At 40.2% G+C, this 25181-nt stretch overlaps 1 protein-coding gene across 1 annotated transcript; it reads left to right on the plus strand.

Moving 5' to 3' along the window:
- Nucleotides 1–106: 106 nt before the first annotated feature.
- On the plus strand, nt 107–23380 carry LOC105859972 (uncharacterized). Its single transcript, XM_020283230.2, has 4 exons — nt 107–149; nt 6287–6355; nt 9273–9399; nt 17094–23380. The coding sequence occupies exons 2-4, from the start codon at nt 6341–6343 to the stop codon at nt 18758–18760; spliced, it is 1809 nt and encodes a 602-aa protein (XP_020138819.2). The 5' UTR covers nt 107–149; nt 6287–6340; the 3' UTR covers nt 18761–23380.
- Nucleotides 23381–25181: the final 1801 nt, after the last annotated feature.

The raw sequence follows: 25181 nt of genomic DNA on the forward strand, positions 1-25181 counted from the left end.
TCCTCCCCGCCCCTCGCACCACCCCAGGCCCCGTGGAGCCAAGTGGGCTCCCGCCCCGCCCCTTCCTCACGCCCCGTCGTGGCCCCGCCCGCCGCGCTGAGGCCTGACCCGGAAGCCGATCTCTGGGAGTGACTGTCGCGGTGCAGCGCGTGAGTGTGGTCCTCTCTGTTTTAAGTCTGCTCTTCGCAGTCCCTCAGCTCTTCCATACCCGGGATCTGGGGGCACTGCGGGCCTTGAAATCCGCGTTCCTCCACGGGGAATAAATTCAGACGTCCCCATGGGAGTCCCGGGGGTCGCTTCGTTTTGGGTTTGAAGTGTCCCTCAGGGCGGCCTCTGCCGCAGGCTTTTAGCCTTAGGGCCATGGAGAAACCTTTCGCGCCCTTTTTCTGCTGAAAGCGCTTTACTGACCTCTTGGCCCGCCCCGCGCCGTTTAAAGTCCTCACCTGCGAGGTGCGGTCGGTCTGTCGCGTCCTCCAAGCCTCGCTCTCGTCCGCCCCTGCCGGGCGCGCCGCTGCGCCAGTTCGGGGAGGCCGCGTCTTCCGCCCGCGGGGGGAGTCTGCAGACCCCGCCCTTCCGTTGAGACACCCCGCCCTGTCCCCGGCCGGGCCCTTCCGCCCCTCATCCTCCCCTCCGCAGTCGCCGCTTCCCGGACCCCGCGTTTCCTTTTGGGAGGTGATGGGGCCGGTCGTCAAGTCCAAACTTCTAACGTCTGAAATTCCCCCCCCTTCTGGAAATGTGCTCCTCTGGGAGGCGGGCATCTTATTCCATCCTCCTCCCGCTGAACATGGGGGCAAGAGGGTCAGGAGAAAGAGAGAATGCAGAGGAAAATGGAATGACTGGTAAAGAGATAAGGAAGAATGAGGGACACATGCACACATGTCATAGTAGAGCATGGGTCAGGGAGTTTCAAAGAGTCAAAGAAGCCGAGAAAGTAGTAGGGGGAGAAAAGCAAGTGGACAAACGTACAGAGAATCTCTGTCTCCCAAGAGGAGGACAGCAAAATAGGGAGAGAGGCAGCAAAGGGGAGGCACCTCAGACAGAGGGGAGAGGACGAATTATTTGGAGCCAGGGCAGAGAGAGCAGCGTGGTGCTGGGACAAGAGGGGGCACCACAGCAGGGAGGAAACCTGGGGGTGCCAGAGAGAGGAGACAGTGGGTGTCACAGGGAAGAGAGACTTTAACAGGGAGAGCAGGGGAGAGCAGAGATGGGAAAGAAAGAGGCAGAAATATAGGAGATTGGGGACAATGAAAAGATGGGAGAGAAAGAGCAACAAGCAGGTGAAACAAGGTTTAAGACTGGAGCAGCTCAGATGGAAGAGAAGGAATAGAGGGAAGAAGGGGAGAAAGCAGAAGAGGAGAGGGGGTCAGAAACCCGGGGGTAAAATTAAGAAAAGAGGGGGAGAAAGAGCTAAAGAGAGAAGGTGAGAATGAGGGATATGTGTGTAATGAGGGTGGCAAACACAGTAATGAAGAAAGTGGGTGAACCTGACTCCAGGTGAGTGGTGACTTGATTGTTTATGGATGATTAAGTTGTAATACATTGATTTCTTTCTCTGCAATATAATGAATTTAAATTTTGTGTGTTTAAATTACACAGATGAGCATGAGAATTGCAAAACTCCTGTCCATAAGGGCTAGTGCATTTTATAGTTATGGCATCAGAGTATAGCTTCCACTTGCAGTCCCTGTTCAGCCAGAGGACAGTGACTTTACTCATTCAGTTGTGGGTCACCCTCCTTTCTTGGGATGGGGTGGGGACTAGGGAAGTGAAGTAGAACAAATAATGAGTCTCTGTTGCTTTGTGCAGCTTTTTATAAGGAACATTGAAAGTGATTTTGTTTTCATTTGGTAATGGATTTACCTTTTATTTTTCTGGTTCCCCTTCATTTCATTCATTTTTTTATAAAGTTTGAAATAAATTCCAGTTTATTCAGATTGATTGTTCATATAAAATTACTTCAAAAATAAGCCTTGGTGGCATCGTATAATCAGTGCACTTCACTTAATTCTTTTCTAAATAGAATATATTTTCAAATTTTTCCCGTGACCCCAGAATTTATTAGGATATGAAAACATTTCAAAATAGTTTCTCTTTGAAATTAATTACGTATTAGATGGAGGTCTACATACTTTCCACTGTTTATTATTAATATTTATTGAAAACATTCCATGGTAACCAACAAATGATTTTAGATTGTTTCAGTGTATAGTTGGTAAAGATGTCAATTACCTTAAAATCAAAAGCTAGTTTAAGCAGTGCTTCTATTCACTTTTCTTACCTTACATCATCTGTTCAAATAGTGATCTGTGATTTACTAAGTAGATGTTTTCGTTTCCCCTAGTCCATTATGTGCGTATGTTGAAAGGTGGGCTCGATTCACCTGGAATGATGTTCTAAAAGAGTCCATGCATTCTTGATTAGAAAAGTTGCTCAGAACTTATTTCTGGAAATGATTATCTTTCACTGTCTTCAGCACCAGTAACTATGTGTTCGTGTTATTGTGAACACATACCAATGTATTACTGTGATTTTTCCTGTAAAAAGAAATTAAATGTTTTCAATCAGTAGCATCAGAATGTTGAAGGAGAGGGTTTTTTTTTTGTTGTTTTTTTTGCTCATACATGTGAAACATGGTCATGCAATTTTCAAGTGGAGGTGTGATAAAGAACAACTCACCTCATTGGACCTTCTGGGCCATTGTATTAGAATTTAGTTATACCTCCTTCTTGTCACTCAACTTAGACCTTCTTAGATAACTTGGTTTAATGTTTCCCCCTCTGGCCTCAGTGAGCCCACCTGCAACACGGAAATGAGGGACTAGACCAGACAACCTCAATTCGATTGACATTCGGCCTGTGAAATGATTGGCCAAATTGAGTGTGTGTCTGTAAACAAAATGGAAACAGACCCACAAGAAGGGAAAAAGCAGCCTTAGGGTCAGAGACAGAAACCATAAATAGAGGCCTTTCTTTGCATTAGGATTATCGGGGCTAAATCTAAAGGCAGGTCATGTCAGTCCCTGGCATTGAGCCCTCCTCTGGCTTCCCATGTTCCTGAGGGCAAGTCCAGATCCTCCCTGTGGCTCCACAGCCCTGTGTCACAGAGCCTTGCCAGTGTGTGCAGCCTCCTCCTGGGAGCCCACCGTTGTCGTGGCTCTCTACCCTGGTCACATTTGCATTTATCTTTGTCCAAACCCTTTCCTGTCTCAAGTCTTTGTCCCTGCTCTTACCCTGTGTCCCTAAATTGTCCTGACTCTGGCCCTTTCTCCTTCAGATCTAGGCTCAGAGATTTCTTCCCCCACCCCATCACATTTGCATTTTTCTTTTCCCAAACACAGAAACCTTTCCTGTCTCAGGTCTTTGTCCCTGATCTTACCCTTTGTCCTTAAATCATCACAGCTCTTGCCCTTTCTCTTCCTTCAGGTCTAGTCTCCCACCTCTCCCACCTTATCATTTCGGGTCCCCTCCGCAAGTCAGTCAGCCTCTATCACGTCACTCAGGTTTTATTTGCATCCCACAGGCCCACTCCCATCGCAGGGCCTGTGGTCTCTGCTTAGGGGTGACTGGGAATGGTCTGTCCTTGCTCCTGACTGTCGCTGGCCCTGCGATTGTGCCCCGCTTGCCAGCCACACTCAAAGTCCCAGGACGGTGTGGCATCCTTCCTCCATGGCATCGTCCATTTTTAGTTCAAGGGAGTTAGTTTGGTCAGCTTACCCAGAAGGAGGTATTATCTGTTAAAACACATACACATAATAAAGCCTTTATTTTCCATCCACAGTCCATCATTAAAGCAGAAAGTATTCTGTTTACTGCATTCCTTCTTGGGTAAAGCATCCCTTATCTATGTTCCATTTAAGAGAACATACACTGAAATCTTGTTTGTATTCTTTCATTAATTTAGCCTTCGGTTCTTGATTTACCACTGCAATGAAGCTTGCACATCTACCCTTCCACTAATCCTTTCCTTTTCAGAGTCACCACTGACCTTGCCATTTTTAAATCCAACATTTCATTTCCTGTCATCATCTTCCTGTTCCTGTTAGCAGCATGTTGCAAAGCTGTTCATTGCTTCTTTTTTCTTGCCTTCAGGACATACCACTAACCATTATAAAACTATGTAAAAATTTTTTTTTTAATTTATTTTTGAGATGGTCTTACTGTGTCACCTGGGCTAAAGTGTAGTGGCATGATTATAGCTGACTGTCACTTCATACTTACGGGCTCCAACCATCTTCCTGCCTCAGCCTCCTCCTGAGCAGCTGAGACTACAGGCATGCACCACCATGCCTGGCTAATTTTTTTTTTTTTTTTTTGAGACAGAGTCTCGCTTTGTTGCCCAGGCTAGAGTGAGTGCCGTGGTGTCAGCGTAGCTAAAAGCAACCTCAAACTCCTGGGCTCAAGCAATCCTACTGCCTCAGCCTCCCGAGTGGCTGGGACTACAGGCTCGCACCGCCATGCCCGGCTAATTTTTTTATATATATAATATATATATTATATTATATATTTTATTATAATATTATATTATATATTTTATTATAATATTATATTATATATATTATTATATATATAACTAATATATATATATATATATATATTAGTTGGCCAATTAATTTCTTTGTATTTTTATAGTAGAGACGGGGTCTCGCTCAGGCTGGTTTTGAACTCCTGACCTTAAGCAATCTGCCCGCCTTGGCCTCCCAGAGTGCTAGGATTACAAGCATGAGCCACCGTGCCCGGCCAACCCGGCTAATTTTTAAATTTTTTCTAGAGACGTGGTCTTGGTACTATGTTGCTCAAGCTGGTCTCAAAATCCTGTCTTTGAGTCACCCTCCCATATTGGCCTCCCGAAGTGCTGGGATTACAGGTGTGAGCCATAGTGCCCGGCCTGTTTTAATTTTTTTTTGGCTCCTAAAGACTTCACACTTGTCTCTGCTGGAGTCTCCTGAACTCCTTGTTCTGTGAATGTGAGAGTGATCCACAGCTTGGCCCTTGAACCTCTTTTCTCTGTGCACACCCCCTGCCTTTCCTTAACATCTTATCTCATGCTTTAAGCCCCACTACATGTCTCCATTTCCCCTGCAGCCCTCTCCCCTGAACTCTGGAATCCTCTGGCCAGTTGTCCCTGTGACATCTGTGCCAGACCATCTCACAAGCATCTCCACCTTCATATGTCCAAAAGCAACTTTCTGAACACCCAAAACATGTTCCTAGTAGTCCCCACATGTCAGGTGAGGGCGCCCCTGTGCTTCCTGGGGATTAGCTGAGCACACTGGCTAATATTTTAAACATAGGAAATACTACATTGTTCATAAGTGTTTTAATAATAAAAAAATTACATGTTTACTTAAAACAGGTGAGGAAATACATCATTTCCAATGTTCTTCTGAGGTGTGGGAGAGAAATGTGTGCAGACCTGGCCCTGCCTGCTCTGCTCCCCCTGGACCTCTCTGGCCTCATCTGCTTGTGTGGTCCTGGCTGGCTCTGCTCCAGCCACACTGGCCTCTTTCCTATTCCTGGGGCCAAGGTGGCTCCTGCCTCAGGGCCTCCAGGTTGCCTGATCCTCTGCCTAGAACCCTCTGGCCCCTCAGCTGTAGATGACAAACAGCATTCCTTCCATGGTGTTGTTCTGATATCCCCTTCTCAGTGGGGACTTCTTTGACATGCCCCTATTTAACATTCCAGCAACACTCTCAACCCCACCTGTGGACCATATTGTACAATGGGTATTCGTTTCTGCTCCTTTACCTTCCACTGTCTGGACACTGGTGATGGCATGTCCCTGAGCGGGGAGCAGAGTCAGAGGGTGGGAGGTTTTACCAGGCTTACTGGCTTTGAGTGGAGCTCAGCCCTGGCTTCACATTAGGGTGTTGAGGCATTTTGCAGATTCATGTCTTAACCCTCTTACTGGAGATTCCCATTTCCCTTGCTGCAGTGAGTGTGTGGGCTTCACCAGGAGGGGAGCAAGATCTGACAAAAGGTGTCAAAAACTCACTGGTTTGGCTTCCTGCAGGAGTTTATTGTTTCTGCATCTCTCCTGGGGCCATGGGCAACAGGGGACCATCTTTCCCACAGGCTGCAGCAGTGGGGAGCTGGGCTGGGCTGAGCTCCCCTCCTGGGCCAGAGCCAGCCCCAACCAAACAGGATGCAGAGCACAGCCCCCCTCACCCCTGCAGGGACCTCAGCCCTGACAAATGGAGGACTCAGAACCTTGACTGGACACAGAATAGAATCAACTCTAAATGTTATTAAGCCTGTGCCTAACCTAACACTGTCAATGGGAATTTCAGTAACTCCAGTTACGTGAAGAAGAAGTCCAGAAGAGGAAAGGAAAGGAGTCAGGAATGGCTGTGGCTCAGGTAAGGTGATGTTCTCAGTGGGTGGCTCTGTGTCCCCCTCCTTTCTGACATGCCGGGCACTGGAGTCGCTGATCTTCTGTGACTCTGAAGCGTCCTGCCTGTTGTGTTTGGTCACACTCACCCGTGCCTTCCCTCAGTCCCTGTCTCCTCCACTGCCTTTCCATCTCACTGCGACCCAGTGACAGGACCCTGTGGAGAGGATCTATTGGACACAGGCCTAGATAGGGCTTCACACCCAGATGTGGATTGCAGAGAAGGTGAGGTCCCTGTCGTGTCAGTGCAGTTGGGCAGCAGGGCTCTGGATGCACTGTCAGCTATAAGGCCAAGATTAGAGAAGCTGCAGTTGAAGTCTTATACTAAGGTGCACAAATACCTGGTTAATTTGGGAAAAAAGACATCAGAAGTGGGAAATCTTTTCTCAAACTACGTTCATAGTAAATATCTAACAGCAGGAAAGTTTTAATTTTTTTGAAATACGTTTAATACACATACACATGTGTGTGTATACATATATATTTGTTTTTGTTGTTATGGTGTTTTTCTTTGTTGTTTTTTTTTGTGTGTGTGTGTTTGAGTCATGATCTGACTCTCTTGCCCAGGCTAGAGTACAGTGGTGTCAGCATAGCTTAGTATAACCTCAGACTCCTGCCAGTCCTCTTGCCTTAGAGCAGGAAAGTGTTTGTTTGTTTCTTGTTTTTGCAAGTGTGAAATGAAGTTTATTAGGGAAGGACAAGATAGGTTACAGGGCAAGAGCAAGATATAGGTTTTCAGAGTGAGAGCAAGATGTGCTTGCCACGAAATGGTCAATGGGCCTCTTGTTCTAAAGAAAAGGGCCTAGAGTAGGAAAGTTTTTAAACCATTCTCAGCACATCCATTCTATGGAGACTGTGATGTTCTGGCAGAACCTTTTCTGCAACAGGTGTTTTAGGTAAAAATGGTTATAATTTTGCTCACGTATTGAAGCAGAATTACTTTGTCATCAGAGAGGGTGCAGCCATATTCTCGCTCCACCAATTATTATTAAATATATATTTTTTATTTTAAACATCACTTCCTGTGTCCGTTTGTGTTAAAGTAAAACTCCACACACAGATGCAGCTGAGAGCCTGACATGTAAAGCATCCCTCTCTCAATCTGCCACCATCCCTCCAGTGTCACTTGGGGACCACTCCTGTCAGTTGTTTGGCAGGAGGCAGAGCAAGTTTTGTACAGATATATTCCATGTTGTTATGAGATTTTAGAAAAAAATCTTCAGGGAATGTTTCTTTGTGATAATTTATCCTGCTGGTTGTGAAAATTTACATGTTTTCGCGTCAGTAAACATGGATAGCTTGCTATTTCACATTTTCGTTGGAGTATTCCCTGAACGTGGATCTTTATAATTTTTCACTGTTATAAAGAATGTCACAGTGGCTGCCTCTGTGCCTGCCTACATCTCTACAGACGTCTGAAGGTTCCTTCAGGTTGGCACTTGAAAGAATGATTGCTGTCTCTAGGACGAAGATGTTAGTAGTTTGTTAGATCTGCTAAGATTGCTTCCCTACCCCAGCTGCAGAGATACCCTCTGCTACCCAGAACGTGTGAGATTCTCCCTCATTAAACCAAACTTGCTACTTTGTTCTTTTTATATTTTTGAAAACCTGGGGAAAATGACAAACGTTTCTATTAACATTTTTCCGTTTCTTGTAAGTCTGTGTGGTTTTCATTTTCTGGATATGTATATGTAAAAAGTATTTTCATACTTTGCTCAATTTTGTGTTCATGTATTTCAGGATGTATTTTGTATCCTGTGGTTTTTATTCTTTATACATATCCTGGTATCTTTTTTTAGATTATACATTCTTTAAATATGATACAGAAACCTTTTTCTCATGCCACCTTTTTTTTATTGTGCCTTTGTTTGTTGTTTATTTTATCTTTATTTGGATGGCCTTGCACGATTACAGAATAGTATGTTTCATTTACATCTAAACTTTTATTGTTTAACATTTTGATTATGTCTCAGTTTAATTTGAATTTTTATGTATATCTTATTTCAGGTATTTTATTTATGTAATGTCATAAGAGGTTTCTGTTGAGCCTGATAAACCCTTCCATTTTCTTTTTCTTTTCATAATTATGTTTGTTCTCCTGTGACACGACACTGTCAAATTCATGGAAATCTCATATGTTCTCTTTGTCTTTGAATGGCTCTAGACTTCTCATCACAGAGGTCTTTACATCTCCACGTCTTCCAGTGATAATTGGGTTTTCTGGTCTTTGATACATCTTTTAGTAAAGTGTGTTCCCTTGTTCACAGTTCAGTAATGTTAGGTATATTCAAATTATTGTCCAACAAGTTGCTAGAAATTTACCATATTGGGAAATTGAAACTGTACCCAGTAAACACTTACTCTCCCTCTGCCTTTTCACTTGTCAGCCATCTTTTCTGTTTGTTTTTGTGTTTGGAATAGCGCCTAGCACATGGGAAGTATTCAGAAGCTTCAGTCACTGCCATTGGTCTCATCATGTTGGATTTTAGATTCTGACCTTTCTTTAAAGGCGTCATAGATGTTGTCATCTCTGAAGTCACCATTGATACTTTAACTCATCTAGATACTGAATATCACTCCAGTGTCACAAGTAGTATCTGACACATCTCTAGAGATAACCCTGCATTGAATTTTTAATTGTTATATTTCTTCTATTGTCTATATATATAAAAAATCCATACTCATTTAGAGGGAGTTAGAACCTTTAATGGAAAAGTATAATAAAAGAGAATTAGGGAAACATAATGTGGTCAAAAATACCTCACTTGGATTTGTCAGAACGTCCAATTCAATGAATTGATCCTTTCACCTCTTTCCTTTTCTCTTTTTGTGTAAACATAAAAACCCTCCCCATAACCCTTCAGTAAAATGTGTTTTCATTTCAGAGGCCTTTGACATTCAGGGATGTGGCCATAGAATTCTCTCAGGAGGAATGGACATGCCTGGACCTTGCTCAGAGGACTTTATACAGGGACGTGATGTTGGAGAACTACAGGAACCTAGTCTCCCTGGGTGAGAATTACTTTTCTTTAGAAGTCAGGATCTGTATATTTTCTCTGATTGCCTCTTGGGACCCCCCGCATTGCCGACTGAATGAAGCTGTATTGATTGAGAAGTGAAAAGCTTCATAATGTACCACTAGACTTTACCTGTTCCCCTTTTTCAGATGTTCTGCCCTTCATCATAATAGGCTGAGGTATGCATAAGGCCATGTGGCTTCTAAAATATCCAATTCTTTGTTTTCTGCCCCCATGCTTTTGATTCAGTAGATTTTGGAAGACAGCAAGACATCTGCATCTTACAGTATTCCCTAAGCATTCACTGGTGGACATTCAGTGGATGAATTTGTGAAATATTTTTCTATATCCATCTGTAATGTCCTTCCTCCTATCTTAATGTGGGGTTGGGATTTTGGAAAAGCACCAGCACATGATGTTCCTTTTTTTTTTTTTTAAAGCAGGAATCTATGTTTTTGACCTGAGTATCATCTTCATGTTGGAGCAAGGGAAAGAGCCCTAGTCTATAGAGACTAAAGTGAAAATAGAAAAAAGTCCAAAGGGTAGGAGTATATCTGTAAACTGAAATAAAATCTTAAACTACCCCTGCATGTGACTGAATGGACCCCTCTTGGCCAAGGGGACCCCAGAAATGCCCTTAAGCAGAGTTACTGGCCATGAGAAGGAATGTCAGATACGCCTCATTTTGCCCTTCCTTTCCTGGAGATGTCATTTATAACTCATTTACAGGGTTCAGGCTATGCATGACAAAGCTAAAACCATACCTGTAGGTCCTCAATTTACTTATCAGATTACTTGAATATTTGTATATGTCCAGTATATGTCCAGTGGCTTATCTCTGATTAACACACTTCTTTATCTTAACTTAAAACATTTCAAGCCTTTAGACAAAGCTTTATTTTGTGAACCAGTTACAAATCAAAGAATCTTTTAACCTACCTGTAACCTGTAATGCCCAGCTTCAAGGCATCCTGCCTTTTCAGGCCAAACTAGTGGACGCCTCCGATGTATTGATTTATGACTTTACATGTGATTTCTGACTTCCTGAAATACATTAAACGAAACTGAAACCTAACCAAGGCGAGATCCCTTGCTCAAAGTCTTCTTGGTTGTGGCTCTCCAAGACATTGTCACACATACTCGGCTCAGGATAAACCTCTTCAAATTGTTTTACAGAGTTTGGGTACTTTTCTGTTGACATATGGAAAGTGTGAACACAGGTAAGAGCTCAGATGGGCAGAGAATACGCTGCTCCATTAAATAGTATTCAGAAAACTCTCCCCATGTCAAAGAGTTCTGCGGCACCATGCAGTTTTATTTATTTATTTTTTTTGAGACAGAGTCTCGCTTTGTTTCCCAGGCTAGAGTGAGTGCTGTGGCGTCAGCCTAGCTCACAGCAACCTCAAACTCCTGGGCTGAAGCAATCCTGCTGCCTCAGCCTCCCGAGTAGCTGGGACTACAGGCATGTGCCACCATGCCCGGCTATTGTTTTCTATATATTTTAGTTGGCTAATTAATTTCTTTCTATTTATAGTAGAGACGGGGTCTCACTCTTGCCTAGGCTGGTTTCGAACTCCTGACCTCAAGCAATTTGCCCGCGTCGGCCTCCCAGAGTGCTATGATTACAAGCGTGAGCCACCGCGCCCTGCCACAATACAGTTTTAATACTTGAGCTTTGAACGGAAATCTTTCTTTGCCCCCACTTACCTCTCTGGTCTTTAGACATGTGATGGTTTGTTTTTCACCCTCTACTACTGATGCAGCTCCAGCTGAGACAAAGGCAAAATCTTTAAATTGTGATGGACAACCCCCTGTGGTCTGCCTTCTATGAACTCTTTGGTCCCTAAACCATTTGCAGCACAGGAGGGGCCTTTTCAAAGTGGTCTCCTCCCTTGCTGTCTCCTTTTGTACTTGGTTCCATATGGTGCTCAGGTTGCACCCCATTTCCTGAACTTGAAAAAGCTAATCAGCAGATGGGAAAATACTGGCTGCCCTTTCATTGCATCTGGGTTGTAGCAAGTGCATTGAGCTGCCTCCAGCCCTCTCGGCCTGTTCAGGTCTATTTGAGATAGGAAACAGCCAAAGTGTTTCTCCTGTCACACACCGCAGAACACTTCCCTCTGGTCACCAAAATGTGTGGGGATCTCTGTCCTCCCACAGGCAATTTTCTGGCCCACACCTACTGGGTGTCCTACAATTCAATTTAATTATTCCTTTACATCAGTTTCATCTGAGTGTGTACTTACTGTTAAAGTATACTTTTAGGCCGGGCATGGTGGCTTGCGCCTTTAATCCTAGCATTCTGGGAGGCCAAGGCGAGTGGATCGCTTAAGGTCCGGAGTTTGAAACCAGCCTGAGCAAGAGCAAGACCCCATCTCTACTAAAAATAGAAAGAAATTAATTGGCCAACTAAGATTATATAGAAAAAATAGCTGGGCATGGTGGCATATGCCTATAGTCCCAGCTACTTGGGAGGCTGAGGCAGGAGGATCGCTTGAGCCCAAGAGTTTGAGGTTGCTGTGAGCTAGGCTGATGCCACGCCACTCTAACTTGGGTAACAAGAGTGAGACTCTGTGTCGAAAAAAAAAAAACCCACAATACTTTTGTCCATTGAATTTATTACAATATGTAAAATAGGGCTTTGTGATATCTCAAAATTTGCACCTTTTTGTGTTAAATTACTATCTTAATCTCAGAAATACCATTAAGTTGATTTGCCATAATTTATTTGAACACATTGAGTTTTCTGTAGTGTGTTTCCAATTTTCTAAGTATAATCTGTGGATATTATTTAAATTTTAGCTTTTCTTGGAATAAATGATATATTTTAATATAATAATTATTCTTTCTGTCTAGATTCATCATGTCTATTTTGATAAGCTAAATTCATATTTGAATATCTCATACTATTCTATTGGAAGCATAACTTCCTACATTTCTTATACGTTATCACCTTCTCTACTATTTTTATACCACCTGTATTTTCTGCAACATTTCTCGGGGAAACTGCATTCTTCAGTTAACACATGAATATTGTTTTGCTCTTCATCTTTCTTTGCACTTGAATTTTCCATAGCCTCTCCTGGTCCCTGTATGTTTTTTTTTTTTTTTTTTTTGGAGACAGAGTCTCACTTTGTTGCCCGGGCTAGAGTGAGTGCCGTGGCTTCAGCCTAACTCACAGCAACCTCAAACTCCTTGGCTCAAGCAATCCTACTGCCTCAGCCTCCCGAGTAGCTGGGACTACAGGAATGTGCCACCATGGCCGGTTAATTTTTTCTATATATATTAGTTGGCCAATTAATTTATTTCCATTTATAGTAGAGACGGTGTCTCGCTCTTGCTCAGGTTGGTTTCGAACTCCTGACCTCGAGCAATCTGCCTGCCTTGGCCTCCCAGAGTGCTAGGATTACATGCGTGAGCCTCGGCGCCCGGTCAGCTTCTCTTCTGTTTTTTTCCTGCAGTACAGAAGCTCTTTAGCTTGATGTAGTCTCATGTGTCTACTTTTGCTTTTGTTGCTTTTGCTTTTGAGTTATTCCTCGTATTTAATATTATTAATTTTCTCAATTTTCATAAGCTATTCAAAGTAACTCTTATTTTCTTGGTTTTCACTATACTTTTTTATTCTTTGTCTTGGCTCTAATATTTATTATTTTGTTCTTCCAATCTTTGGATGTGTTTTATTTTTTCTACTTCAATGAGATATAAAGTTGGGTTGTTGATTTGAGATATTCTATTTCAATGTAAGGCTTTATAGGAAAGACTCTCTTTTAACCCCTCTGGGTTTTTTTTGTATTCCATCATATTTGGTGTTTGGTGTTGCCTTTCTGATTTGTCTCTCATTTTTTTCTAATTTCCCTTGTGATTTTTTTCAACACATTTGGTTAAGAGTGTCTTCATTTACCCATATTTGTTGATCTTCCAGTTTTCCTTATACTGTTGATCTCCGATTTTATTCCACTCTGACAGGAAAAGATACTTTGTATGATTTCAGTGTTTTAAAAATCTTTTTAAAACTTCCTTTTGTGTCCTAACATCAGGTCAAGTTTGGAGATTACTTTATGTATGGTGCAGAAGCATTTATATTCTGTTGTTTTGAGGTGGTATGTTCTGTATGTGTCTGTTAGGTCCAACTGGTTTATATTGATAGTTAAATCCTCTACTTTCTTATTGATCAACTCTCATTGTTCTATCCATTATTCAAATGGGTAAATGTTTGCTTTATATATGGAACTCTGATATTTCCTTGACATAGTGTACCTTGTTGGTGAGTTGATCCTTTCATTATGATATGCTGTCTTTTTTTGTCTCTAATTAAAGATTTTTTAAGTTAAAGTGTATATTAGTATACCACCTCTGCTGTCTTTTGGATACCATTTGCTTGCAATATCATTTTTTTATGTTTTCAAATTCAGCCTGTATCCTTAGAGCTAAGGTGAGTATGCTGTGGACAACATGTAGTTGGATCCTGTTATTTAGCCAATCTGTGTCTTCTGAATGCTGAGTTAGACGTTGACATTTCAACTATTATTAATGGAGAAGGCCATACTATTGCCTTTTTGCTGTGTACTATCTGTATTTCCTGTGAGATTTTTTGTTCCTCATTTTTCACTTACCGTCTTCTTTTGTGTCTTGTTGCTTTATTGTAGAGACATGCTTTTACTCCCTTTTATTTATTTTTGTGTATATTTTGTAGATATTTTAAGGGCAAGGGGATTGAGGCCAGTGGTTCTAAAAGAAATAGAGTATCAAAAAATTCAGGTTGGAACTTGGGGTTTGAAAAGTTATGATGTTCCAGAAGAGGATAACTTAACTGTATTTCAATTAATGTAGACTGTTGTACTGTACTTAAAAAAAATAATACATCCCCTGATAATAAGCCCTACGGTGTCCTCTTAAGGAAAAATAAATATAAGAGCCTGTCTTATTTTTGGGGAAACACGCTACTTTGTTTTCAAGTTCTTTCATTTCTTTCCTGCTTTATGTTGTCTGCTGTTGAAACACTCTAGTGCATTTTTTTCATGTCACTGCATTTCAACTGGAGAAGTTCTGATCGGATGTTCTTTATACTTTTACTCTTTTTTATATTCTCATTTTGTTCATATATCTTTCTACTAATTTCTTTTAGTTGTCTATCTCAGTTATTTAGTAGCTCATTGAGCATGATTAAGATAGCTGTTTTACATTTTTGTCAAGTAATTCAGAGGGCTGTCTTGTTTCAAGAGTTTTCCCAATGCTGTTCTGTATGATATATTGGTAACTTGGTTCTTCCTAAGGTAATGAGGTCTGGAGATTTTCAGTCTGCTATCTTGCAGACATCAGCCCTCCTGCCTTTTATTTATGCCAGGTTCTGTCTTAAGAGGTCCAGTGATGAATTTTAAATAATTAAAGGAGCCAGCAAAGAGGCACTGTAACTTTTATGTGCCAAAAAGGGAGACTAACTCTTCAAGTTTTTTTGTGTCAAAATTCCTCTCTTAAAGTAACGTATTCTTTATTTAATATTATAGTTAGTGAGGTTTTTATTTAATTTTACTAATGTGATCCAGGGCAGACGTCAGTGACAGCCTAGTAGCTTTGTTTCTTCAAACATATCTGTACCTACTCAGCCAGTAGATCATCATTCTGCATCCATGATCTCCCAACATTGCTGTCGTCTTTGTAAAGTTTCATCGTATCTTTGTTTGTACAGAATGAAATCATCTATCTCTTCTCCATGGCCATATTCAGGTATTTATTTCCTTAAGGTTGCACTGAGAACACCTCATTTTCTGGAATGTGTATGTAGATCACACACCTAGAGATAGAATTCAGAGGCCACTGAATTTGATAAATTTAATTTTATATGAAATAACGTAAGACATGTAAACCTAATTTCTTTCCACATCATCAAACTAAGTTTCCATTAAATCTGTTTATTCTCATAGTTAATAATGGGATAGTTATGTATTGGCTGGTTACATCAGATTCTCTTTTCTACCAAGGTCAGAATTTTAACTGACATGGTATGCTTCTATTTCTGTAGATTTGCAGACATAATGTTGCCTATGAAAATATATGTTTAATATTGTAGTTCATGAGGTTGTATTTTATCCCAATTTCAGTAATGTGATCCAGGCAAGACTTGACAACATCCTCCTGCTATCTTTGTTTCCTCAAACCCACCTCAGCACAGTCAGCCAAGGAAGCGTTCTATGCACACAAACATCTTCCCTCCATTGCTTCCTTCCTTCCACTCTTGCCTTTCCTCCATCCTTGGCCTTTCCTCGTGTGGTTTCTTGGTTTAAATGGACTATCCAATCACTGTTTAGCATATTAATTTTTGTTCCACTCCCATTTCCACAAAGCTCCCTTACCAGCCACACTGCTGTCACTGTGTAAGTAAAGACAGTTGTTCCCTATTGGAAAACTTTTCCAGGACACTTGTGCAGTCATCACCCAGGGTATCCCTCAGTCATTATTTTCACTGGTGCCCTGGGTGATGACTGACATACCATTATCAATGCAGGATGAGTAACTTCATTAGCAACACAGCTTAGATCTTGTGTCTCCCTTGAAATAATATTTACTGTGCTACTCTGTTTCCTATGACCTATTGTTTTTGGTACTGCTTGGATCAGCAGTTGTTCCTGAGAACATGTGTAAACTGGCAGTCCCAGGATCAAGTCGTCTTTTCTTCACTTAATGTGCAGTTGGAGTTAGATACATAAATGTTGTAGACTTCCTGTTATTATTGAAAAGTGATAATTTATCTCAAAGTTCTTCTAACAAGCTAGTGCTGGTTAATGGCTAAGAATATTTCATGGTGTATGTAAAGACTGCAAGATTGTGAATAGAACTTTAGCAGATGAATTTAGTCAACAGAAGTATTCAGGCCATGGTTTCCTGCATTATGTCATATAGGATTTTATTTTTTAATTTGTTCCAAACAGTGTATTCTCTGACCCTAGTTAATACATTTTCCTAGTATAAGTACATAATTCTCTTTCATTATTATTATTTTTTTTTTTTTGGAGACAGAGTCTCACTGTGTTGCCCAGGCTAGACTGAGTGCTGTGGTGTCAGCCTAGCTCACAGCAACCTCAATCTCCTGGGCTCAAGCAATCCTACTGCCTCAGCCTCCCGAGTAGCTGGGACTACAGGCATGTGCCACCATGCCCAGCTAATTTTTTCTATATATATTAGTTGGCCAATTAATTTCTTTCTATTTATAGTAGAGACGGGGTGTCACTCTTGCTCAGGCTGGTTTCGAACACCTGACCTTGAGCAATCCGCCCGCCTCGGCCTCCCAAAGTGCTAGGATTACAGGCGTGAGCCACCGCGCCCGGCTCTCTTTCATTATTGGTCAGCCATGTGCTTTCAGCTCATTGCTGTGTGCTTTGGCTTGATGGTGGAACATTCTTCCTTCTTCCAGGGTCAATATAGGTTTGTACAGTCTGTTCTGGTGATAGATTGTTTCATAATAGGGTTCCCTGCAATTATTTTCAATGATGTGTAACCATGTTTTCTGTATTTTAAAAGCACCTCATTTTCCTAAAACTCACATGTCACAATTGGAGGTTTTATAATTCTGCTTATTATACCTATGTTATTCTTGGTGTCAGGTTATGTATTTGACTAGGAGGTTTTTAATAACCATCTGCATGGTTTAATAACCCTCTTCATTATAAACCTGTGGTTCTTTATATCTTGTAGGTCTGTCTTCTATATGTATGATAAGTGAATTCCCACTTAAAGAAAACAGAAATACAGGAGAAATATCCCAAACAGTGATGTTGGAAAGGCACGAAAGCCATGACATGGAAGATTTTTGGTTTAGGCAAATCCAGAAAAATGTACCAAACTTTGAGTATCAGTGGCAAGTTGCTGAAAGATATTACCAAAGAATCCATAAGACGCATAAGGAAAATATCAATGGAAGAAGAGATCAGCATGATAGAAGGAATGTAGGAAATAAATTTATTAAAAATGAGGTTGGATTAAACTTTCAGTCACATATACCAGAACTGAGGCTATTTAAGGCTGAAGAGAAAACTTATGAATGGAATCACATGGAGAACTATGTCAACAATTCCTTGGTTTCCCCATCTGGCAGCATTCCTTCTATCAAACCCCACATATCTCATGAAGATGAGTATGATTTTATGGATTCATTATTTACACAGAAACAGAAAGCACACATAGAGACAGAACTTTACAAATGTAATGAGTGTGGCAAGACCTTTAATCTAGGCTTACATTTCACTATACATCAAATAATCCATGCAGAAGAGAAAGGATTTGAGTGTGATATATGTGCCAAGGTCGTTAATATGAAATCATACCTTGCAAGTCATCAGAGAAGACATACTGGAGAGAAATCTTACAAGTGTAACGAATGTGGCGAGGTCTTCAATAATATTTTAGTTCTTGCACAACATCGGAGAATACACACTGGAGAGAAACCTTACAAATGTAATGAATGTGGAAAGGTCTTCAATCAAATTTCACACCTTGCACAACATCAGACAGTTCATACTGGAAAGAAACTTTACAAATGTAATGAATGTGGTAAGGTGTTCAGTCGAAATTCATACCTAGTACAACATCTGATGATCCACACAGGAGAGAAACCTTACAAATGTAATCAATGTGGGAAGGTGTTCCACTATAAGTCATCCCTAGCATATCATCAGAAAATTCATACTGGAGAGAAACCTTACAAATGTAAGGAATGTGGCAACGGTTTTAAACATATTTCACACCTTGTACAACATCGGAGAATTCATACTGGAGAGAAACCTTACAAATGTAATGAATGTGGCAAAGTGTTCATTCGAAATTCATGTCTAGTACAACATCTTATAATCCACACAGGAGAGAAACCTTACAAGTGTAATGAATGTGGCAAAGTCTTCAGTCAAAATTCATATCTTGTATATCATAGCAGAATTCATACTGGAGAGAAACCTTACAAATGTAATAAATGTGGGAAGGTGTACAGTTATAAGTCATCCCTAGGAAAGCATTGGAGAATTCATACTGGAGAGAAACCTTACAAATGTAAAGAATGTGGCAAGGTATTCAGTAGAAGTTCATGTCTTGTGCAACATCTAAGAATACATACTGGTGAGAAACCTTATAAATGTAATGAGTGTGGCAAGGTGTTCAGTCAGAATTCACACCTTGTATATCATCAAAGAATCCATACTGGAGAGAAACCTTATAAATGTAATGAGTGTGGCAAGGTGTTCACTCAAAATTCACACCTTGTATATCATCAAAGAATCCATACTGGAGAGAACCCTTACAAATGTAATGAATGTGGCAAAGTGTTCAGTCAAAATTCATATCTTGTATATCATCGCAGAATTCATACCTGAGAGAAACCTTACAAATGTCATGAGTGTGGAAAGGTCTTCAGTCTAAACTACTTCTTGGCACATCATCGGAGAGTTCATACTGGAGAGAAACCTTACAAGTGTAACGAGTGTGACAAAACCTTTAGTGTGCGTTCAAGCCTTACTAACCATCATAGAATCCATACTGGAGAAACCTTTTAAGTGTCATGAAATGAGTGTGGCAAGGGTTTCAGTGGGAATTCATACCTTGCACATTATTAGAGATTTCATCCTGTGGAGAAATTTTATTAATGTGGCAATGTAATGAATGTAATTGACATGGGAAGGTATTATGTCAGCATTAAAGCCTTGAAAGACATTGGATAGTAAAAAGAAACTTTTCAAGTATGATGAATGCAGCAAAGCCTTTAGTCTTTGCTTACGGCATAATAACTGCCAGTTAATGCATAGTGGAGAACAGCCTTACAAATGTATTGAATGTGGCGAGCCTTAGGGTATAATTTGGACATCAGTATTCTGCAAACAATTCTTGCTGGAGGCAAACCTAACAAATGCAAATCTTTTAGTGTACCTTCACTCCTTAGGCACATCAGATAACTCATACAGGAGAGAAAACTTAGAAATATGATGAGAGTTTCAAAGCTTTGTTATGAGTTCAAGCATGATCAAAACAGGGAATTCATAATTCCCTTTCATCTAATTGTAATGTATGAGCTTTCATGTAATTATAATGTATGTCACAGATATTTTCATGGTCTTAAACTCAGTAGGCATCAAAAAATACATCTTTGGTGAAACCATACGAAGATAAGGTGCATGCTTAGGCATTTATTCAAACATCAAAACATGATGTTGGCTGGGCATGGTGTATCACGCCTGTAATCCTAGCACTCTGGGAGGCCAGGGCAGGTGGATTGCTAGAGGTCAGGAGTTCAAAACCAGCCTGAGCAAGAGTAAGACTCCATCTCTGCTAAAAATAGAAACAAATTAATTGGTCAACTAAGGAAAATATGGAAAAAATTAGCTGGGCATGTTGGTGCATGCCTGTAATCCCAGCTAGTCAGGAGGCTAAGGCAGAAGGATTGCATGAGCCCAGGAGTTTGAGGTTGCTGTGAGCTAAGCTGATGCCACGGCACTGTAGCCCAGGCAACAACGTGAGAATCTGTCTCCAAGAAAACTCCCAAAAATTGATGTTGTCAGTCATCAGAGTGTTCCTCCGGGAGAGGAACTGCACGAAATAGTGAATGTATTGACCCTTTAGTCAAACAGTCATGAGTATTTTGTCACAAAAGGTTCATACTTGATAAAAACAAGGCAAATATAGTGAACCTAGAAAATTCACTAAGGTGCATCCTTAGGATTCATTCATGAATTTATACTCAAATGAACACTTACAAATTTAATGATATTGGAGATTATTTCATCAATTCTCATAATACACTCCACATTGGAGAGTTCCTAGAATAAAGAAGTCTCAAATTCTCCAAGATTAACCTTTGGTATTTATTTACTGCACAATAATTACAAGTGAAAATATGTTAAAAGTCATGGCATATATCAAAGGTGAAAGGACATTTGAAATGTGCAATTATTGTCAGGTTACAAAATATTTTATTCTATTATTTCAAGTTTTTTAGAAAAGCTACTTTATTTTTGACTGTCAAAATGAAGTTTGGAATCTGTTTTTATTAATATTATGCCTTTCGTCAGATATCGACCACACAGCAAAAAAAAAAAAAATATTATGCCTTTCTATGGGCGACTTCTGGGGCCCCCCTCTCTTGGGGCCCTAGAACCTCGTCCACAAAAAAAAAAAAAAAAATATTATGCCTTTCTTACTCATTTCATGGTCCTCTAGCAGAAAGAGCCTATTTTGTTAGGTGAGGCTGATTTCTATTCACATTCCTGGAGATCAAGGACACTACCTTTTAAAATTAAATATTAAAATTAGCATTTGGAAGGGGCTAAGAATAATGTAAAATTATTATCAGTCATGCTCATTGCATTCAGGGTACCCATCTCCATGCTGAAGACCACTGTGGTAAATAGAAAAGGAATGCTCTGATCAAATACAGATATCCAATGCCTTAGGAGACTAGAATTTTTATGGGAGGAAAGTACTATGTTAGCTGGTACTGATGATATAGTAGAAATAGTGCAGGGAAAATGGTAGCACCTTTTCCATTCAATGGAAATAGCTATTGGATATCAAGATTGACGAAAAATATTTTTACTGTTTAAACTGAAAAGAGAACATGTATCAGACAGGAGAATTGAATCAGAAGAACCACAATAGCATATGCTTGATCAGGAATCACATTTAACTGCTGGCATTATTTCCTATTGTTTTATTCAAACTGTATCATAGGTTTTATGTATGAATAACATTTAATCTTTTTTTTAACTATGAGTGAATCATGATTGTTCTACCAGCATAGTTTTATTTCACCTCAGTAGGATACTTCATATCTGACATAACACTGTACCATTTGCTTCCTAAGGGTAAAGAATCTATAATAATATTTTAGTGGTGGAATCAACATACAGTATTGAGAAGTTATAAGTATGTTTTGCACTTGAGTCAGTGTCTTTGCCATCTGACTTGAAATACTTATGTGGGTATGGTGAAAATCCCATAGCAGTGCAGTTCTGTTCTCTGAGACCTGAAAGCCTCCATTACTATTGTTGAATATGGATTGTATTATAAATCTAAATACAGCTGGTCTTGGTGGCTTACACCTCTAATCCTAGCACTCTGGGAGACCTTGAAGGGAGGATCACTTGATGTCAGGAGTTCGAGACCAGCCTGAGCAACATAATGAGACCCCATTTCTAAAAAAAGTACAAAAATTGGCTGAGTATGGTGAAGCATGCCTGTAGCTCCAGCTACTTCGGAGGCTGAGGTAAGAGGATCATTTGAGGCCAGACATTTTAGGTTGCAGTGAGCTATGATGACACCACTGCTCTCTAACCCAGGAAATAGAGTGAGACTTCTATCTGAAAAAATGAAAATATTCTAAATGCCTATCTTGCATGCCAAATAAGATACATGGCACATGCTTTAATTTACACAAAGTAAAAATACAAATGTACAATATGAAAAATACTACAAAATAAAAGTATATGTAGGGAATAAGGATAAAAATAACTTTGTTCTCTTTAGAGTGCTCAGGGAACTAATCGGGAAAGATTAATAGTTATGAGTTTCCTCTTAAGAATAAATACCATAAGATTTTTATTTTATATAAGCCTAGTAACTTCATATATTTACCCCTATTACATTTTTTGTAATTTGTTCTTGTGACCACTTCACTGGACCTGCATTGACCACTCCCCAACAATTGGTTTGTTTTTCAAAAGTGATGATGTAATACGTTGAAGTGGTAGGTAGATTATGATCACATACTGCAATGTTCTGGGAGAAGCACAGTAGGCTTCCTAAACTGATCCAAAAATGCCTCGAGAGCAGGGAAATATCACTGCCTTATGATATATTGGTGATGACATGAAGGACGGACTTAGGGTACCTGGACCAGTTTAGGAATTCCTGCTGCCAAGAAAGGGAGCACTCATAGGCTTTATTATGACCTTTTCCAGAAAGGCCAAACGGGAAGTTTGAGTAGAGAGGCTTAAAGGGTGTCATTAGTCAAACACCAAAAAATGGAGTCAGAATCTTAATAAAACCCTGTATGTTAACTCTTGATACTCCTGATGTTTGTATTGCATAATTTTCATTGAATCATTCCAGACAGTCTCACTCTGTTGCCCAGGCTGGAGTGCAGTGGCACAATCATAGCTCACTGCAGTCTTGAACTCTCAAGCTCATGGGATCCCCTGCTTCAGCCTCCTAAGTAGTTGTGGAATACAGGCGTGTGTCACAACACGCAACTTAGTTTAATTTGATTCAATTTAAATTTTTAACTTGTTTTTGTGGAGATGAGGTCTTGCTATGTTGCCCAGGCTGGTTTCAAACGCCTAGCCTCACAAGTTCCTCCTACCTTGACCTCTCAAAATGCTGGGAAACATGAGCTACCATGTTTCATTGAAAATAAGTCAGGGTCTTATATTTATTTTTCCTCAAGAAGACACCCTAGGGCTTATATTCAGGGGATGTGTAATTTTTTTTTAAGTATGGTACAACAATCTACCTTTATTTAAATATAGTTAAGTTGTCGTCTTCTGAAACATCATCATAACTCTCCAAACCCTGAATTCCATCCTGAATTTCTTGACACTCTATTTCCTTTAAAACCATCGGCCCCAATCTCTCATGTTGAGCAATAGAGCTCTCATGGGGCAGATGAGACGGGCTGCTCTTCTTTACTGCTCTGTGAGGAATGCATGGGTTGTGCAGATACGCTGCGTAGCCTCGCCCATCATTAGGTCTTATTTTGGGGGTAGGGCTCATATTGTGCAAATGCGTACAAATCCTGCTAGGGCTTATTTTATGGGTATCTCTTATTTTCGGGGAAACATGGTACTGTGCCTGGCGACAATTTTCGTAGATACCATTTCATAATATGATTTTTGAAAATGTTTTTGGAATACTCTTTAAATTGCTTAACATATTTTTATTGTAATTTAATAAAAGATAATATGTGGAATGTTTATTCAATAAAAATATTAAGTAATTTTGCTATACGCATTTTCAAAATGTCTATAGAAGTATAGATTTCAGAGTATAATATTACCATATGACATGACTTATTTTCAAGTATAGAAAAAAATCTTTACACATGAATTTTCCTTATTTTTCCTTTCATACACTAATGCCAATGATATATTTAATCTAAATTTTTTCCATGTTCTATTCCAGTGATAATTTTAGGGGCTGCAAATTGACCAAGGGGTTCACAAAAACCAAAAATTTGGGGGTTACATAAATGAAAGTGCTGTTTGGAGACAATATTTTATGACATGGAAGTACACATAAGTCAATGGCTGATACAAACTAGTTCCTCTATGATTATTAAAAAGAAATGTTTCTTTAATTCAGTGAAAACTGATAAAGTGCAGGAGGGTTAACAAGGCTCTTAATGTGGGAGTTGGCTAAGGTCAGGTGTTTGAAAGGCAACTGTGTTGAGGCTAAGCAGTTATATCTAAGCTTCTAATCTTCTCAGCTAACTATATCTGAAAATTATATGAAAATATAATGATATAGAAGGGAGAAAGTCTCCAAGATTTTAATTACAGTTTGTGAGGGGGAGATAATACCCATTTCGTAATGCCTGGTGGCCAGTCACTTCTCATTGGCTGGCATTCCTATTCAGATCCAGGGAATCTTACAAGATAATAGGACATTTAGGCTAGTTTTACCATGGAAAATGACATCAAATATTCTGTATTTTTTTCCTTCCAGAAATAGCTAATAATTAATTTGTATTTAAAGAGCTGTTTCTTATGTCTGCATATACATTTTTCTTCATATCAATCACACAGAATCACTGTTCTGCCAGGCATAGTGGTACATGCCTGTAGTCCCAACTACAAGAGGCTGAAGCTAAAGCATCACTTGAGCCTCGGAGTTTGAATTTAGCCTGGGCAAAATAGTAAGACCTTGTCTTTAAATAGTATCTTTATTCATCATGACATGAACACGTTTGTCACCAATACCTATCTTGTTTCCCCCCAAATGAGACCTACCCATAAAATAAGCCCTAGCAGTATTTGTAAGTATTTGCACAATATAAGCCCTACCCCAAAATAAGACCTACTGATGGGCATGGCTACGCAGCCTATCGGCACAACCCATTCATTTCTTGGCCAAGCGGTAAAGAAGATGTGCAGCCCTTCACATCTGCCCGATCTTGACAGCTACTATCCTAGAGGTGACGGGACAGGTGCAGGCAGCCCCACCAACAAGGTGAGCTACCCCTGTCAGGTCCTGGCCATCCTGTGTGTGCTGCAAGCTGAGCCTTTGAGGGGAAAATAACACATTCCCTGAAAATAAGCCCTAGGGTGTCTTCTTGAGGAAAAATAAATATAAGACCCTGTCTTATTTTTGGGGAAACACGGTAATATTCTGAAATTACTGCTTGCAATTCTGGGGTGAATGTATATAGAAATACAATTATGGATTGACTTAAATATCAGAGTATATTACTGTTTGGATAAAACATTAACCATCATCATAAGTGTGGATCATATCAAATTATATTAAGCAGCATCAGGGATTGATGTAGAGTCACTAAACTCTTCCCTTCTCCACAAGCTCAGCAAATACCCCAGGAATTATTCCTACAACCCAAAGGGATATCTAGATGAGTTTCTACCAGGTAGGATCCTTTTTCTGCTATGAGAACCTCTCTAGATTCCTATTATTTGCTTGCCCTTAACAAGTACCCTCTTATACTAAAATAGAAAATACCATACTCCTTGCCGCCGGGATGACAGATAAACCGTGAAGAGCTCAGCACCAGGATGTGTGTGAGAGAAAGGCAGG

The sequence above is a fragment of the Microcebus murinus genome, chromosome 32 (assembly GCF_040939455.1).
Source record: "Microcebus murinus isolate Inina chromosome 32, M.murinus_Inina_mat1.0, whole genome shotgun sequence".
Classification (NCBI taxonomy): domain Eukaryota; kingdom Metazoa; phylum Chordata; class Mammalia; order Primates; family Cheirogaleidae; genus Microcebus; species Microcebus murinus.

Bases quoted from the DNA above. Each gene is read 5' to 3' on its own strand.
- LOC105859972 (XM_020283230.2), top strand. The intron at 9,400-17,093 runs GTGAGAATTACT...TATATCTTGTAG, and splicing joins CAGGAACCTAGTCTCCCTGG to GTCTGTCTTCTATATGTATG.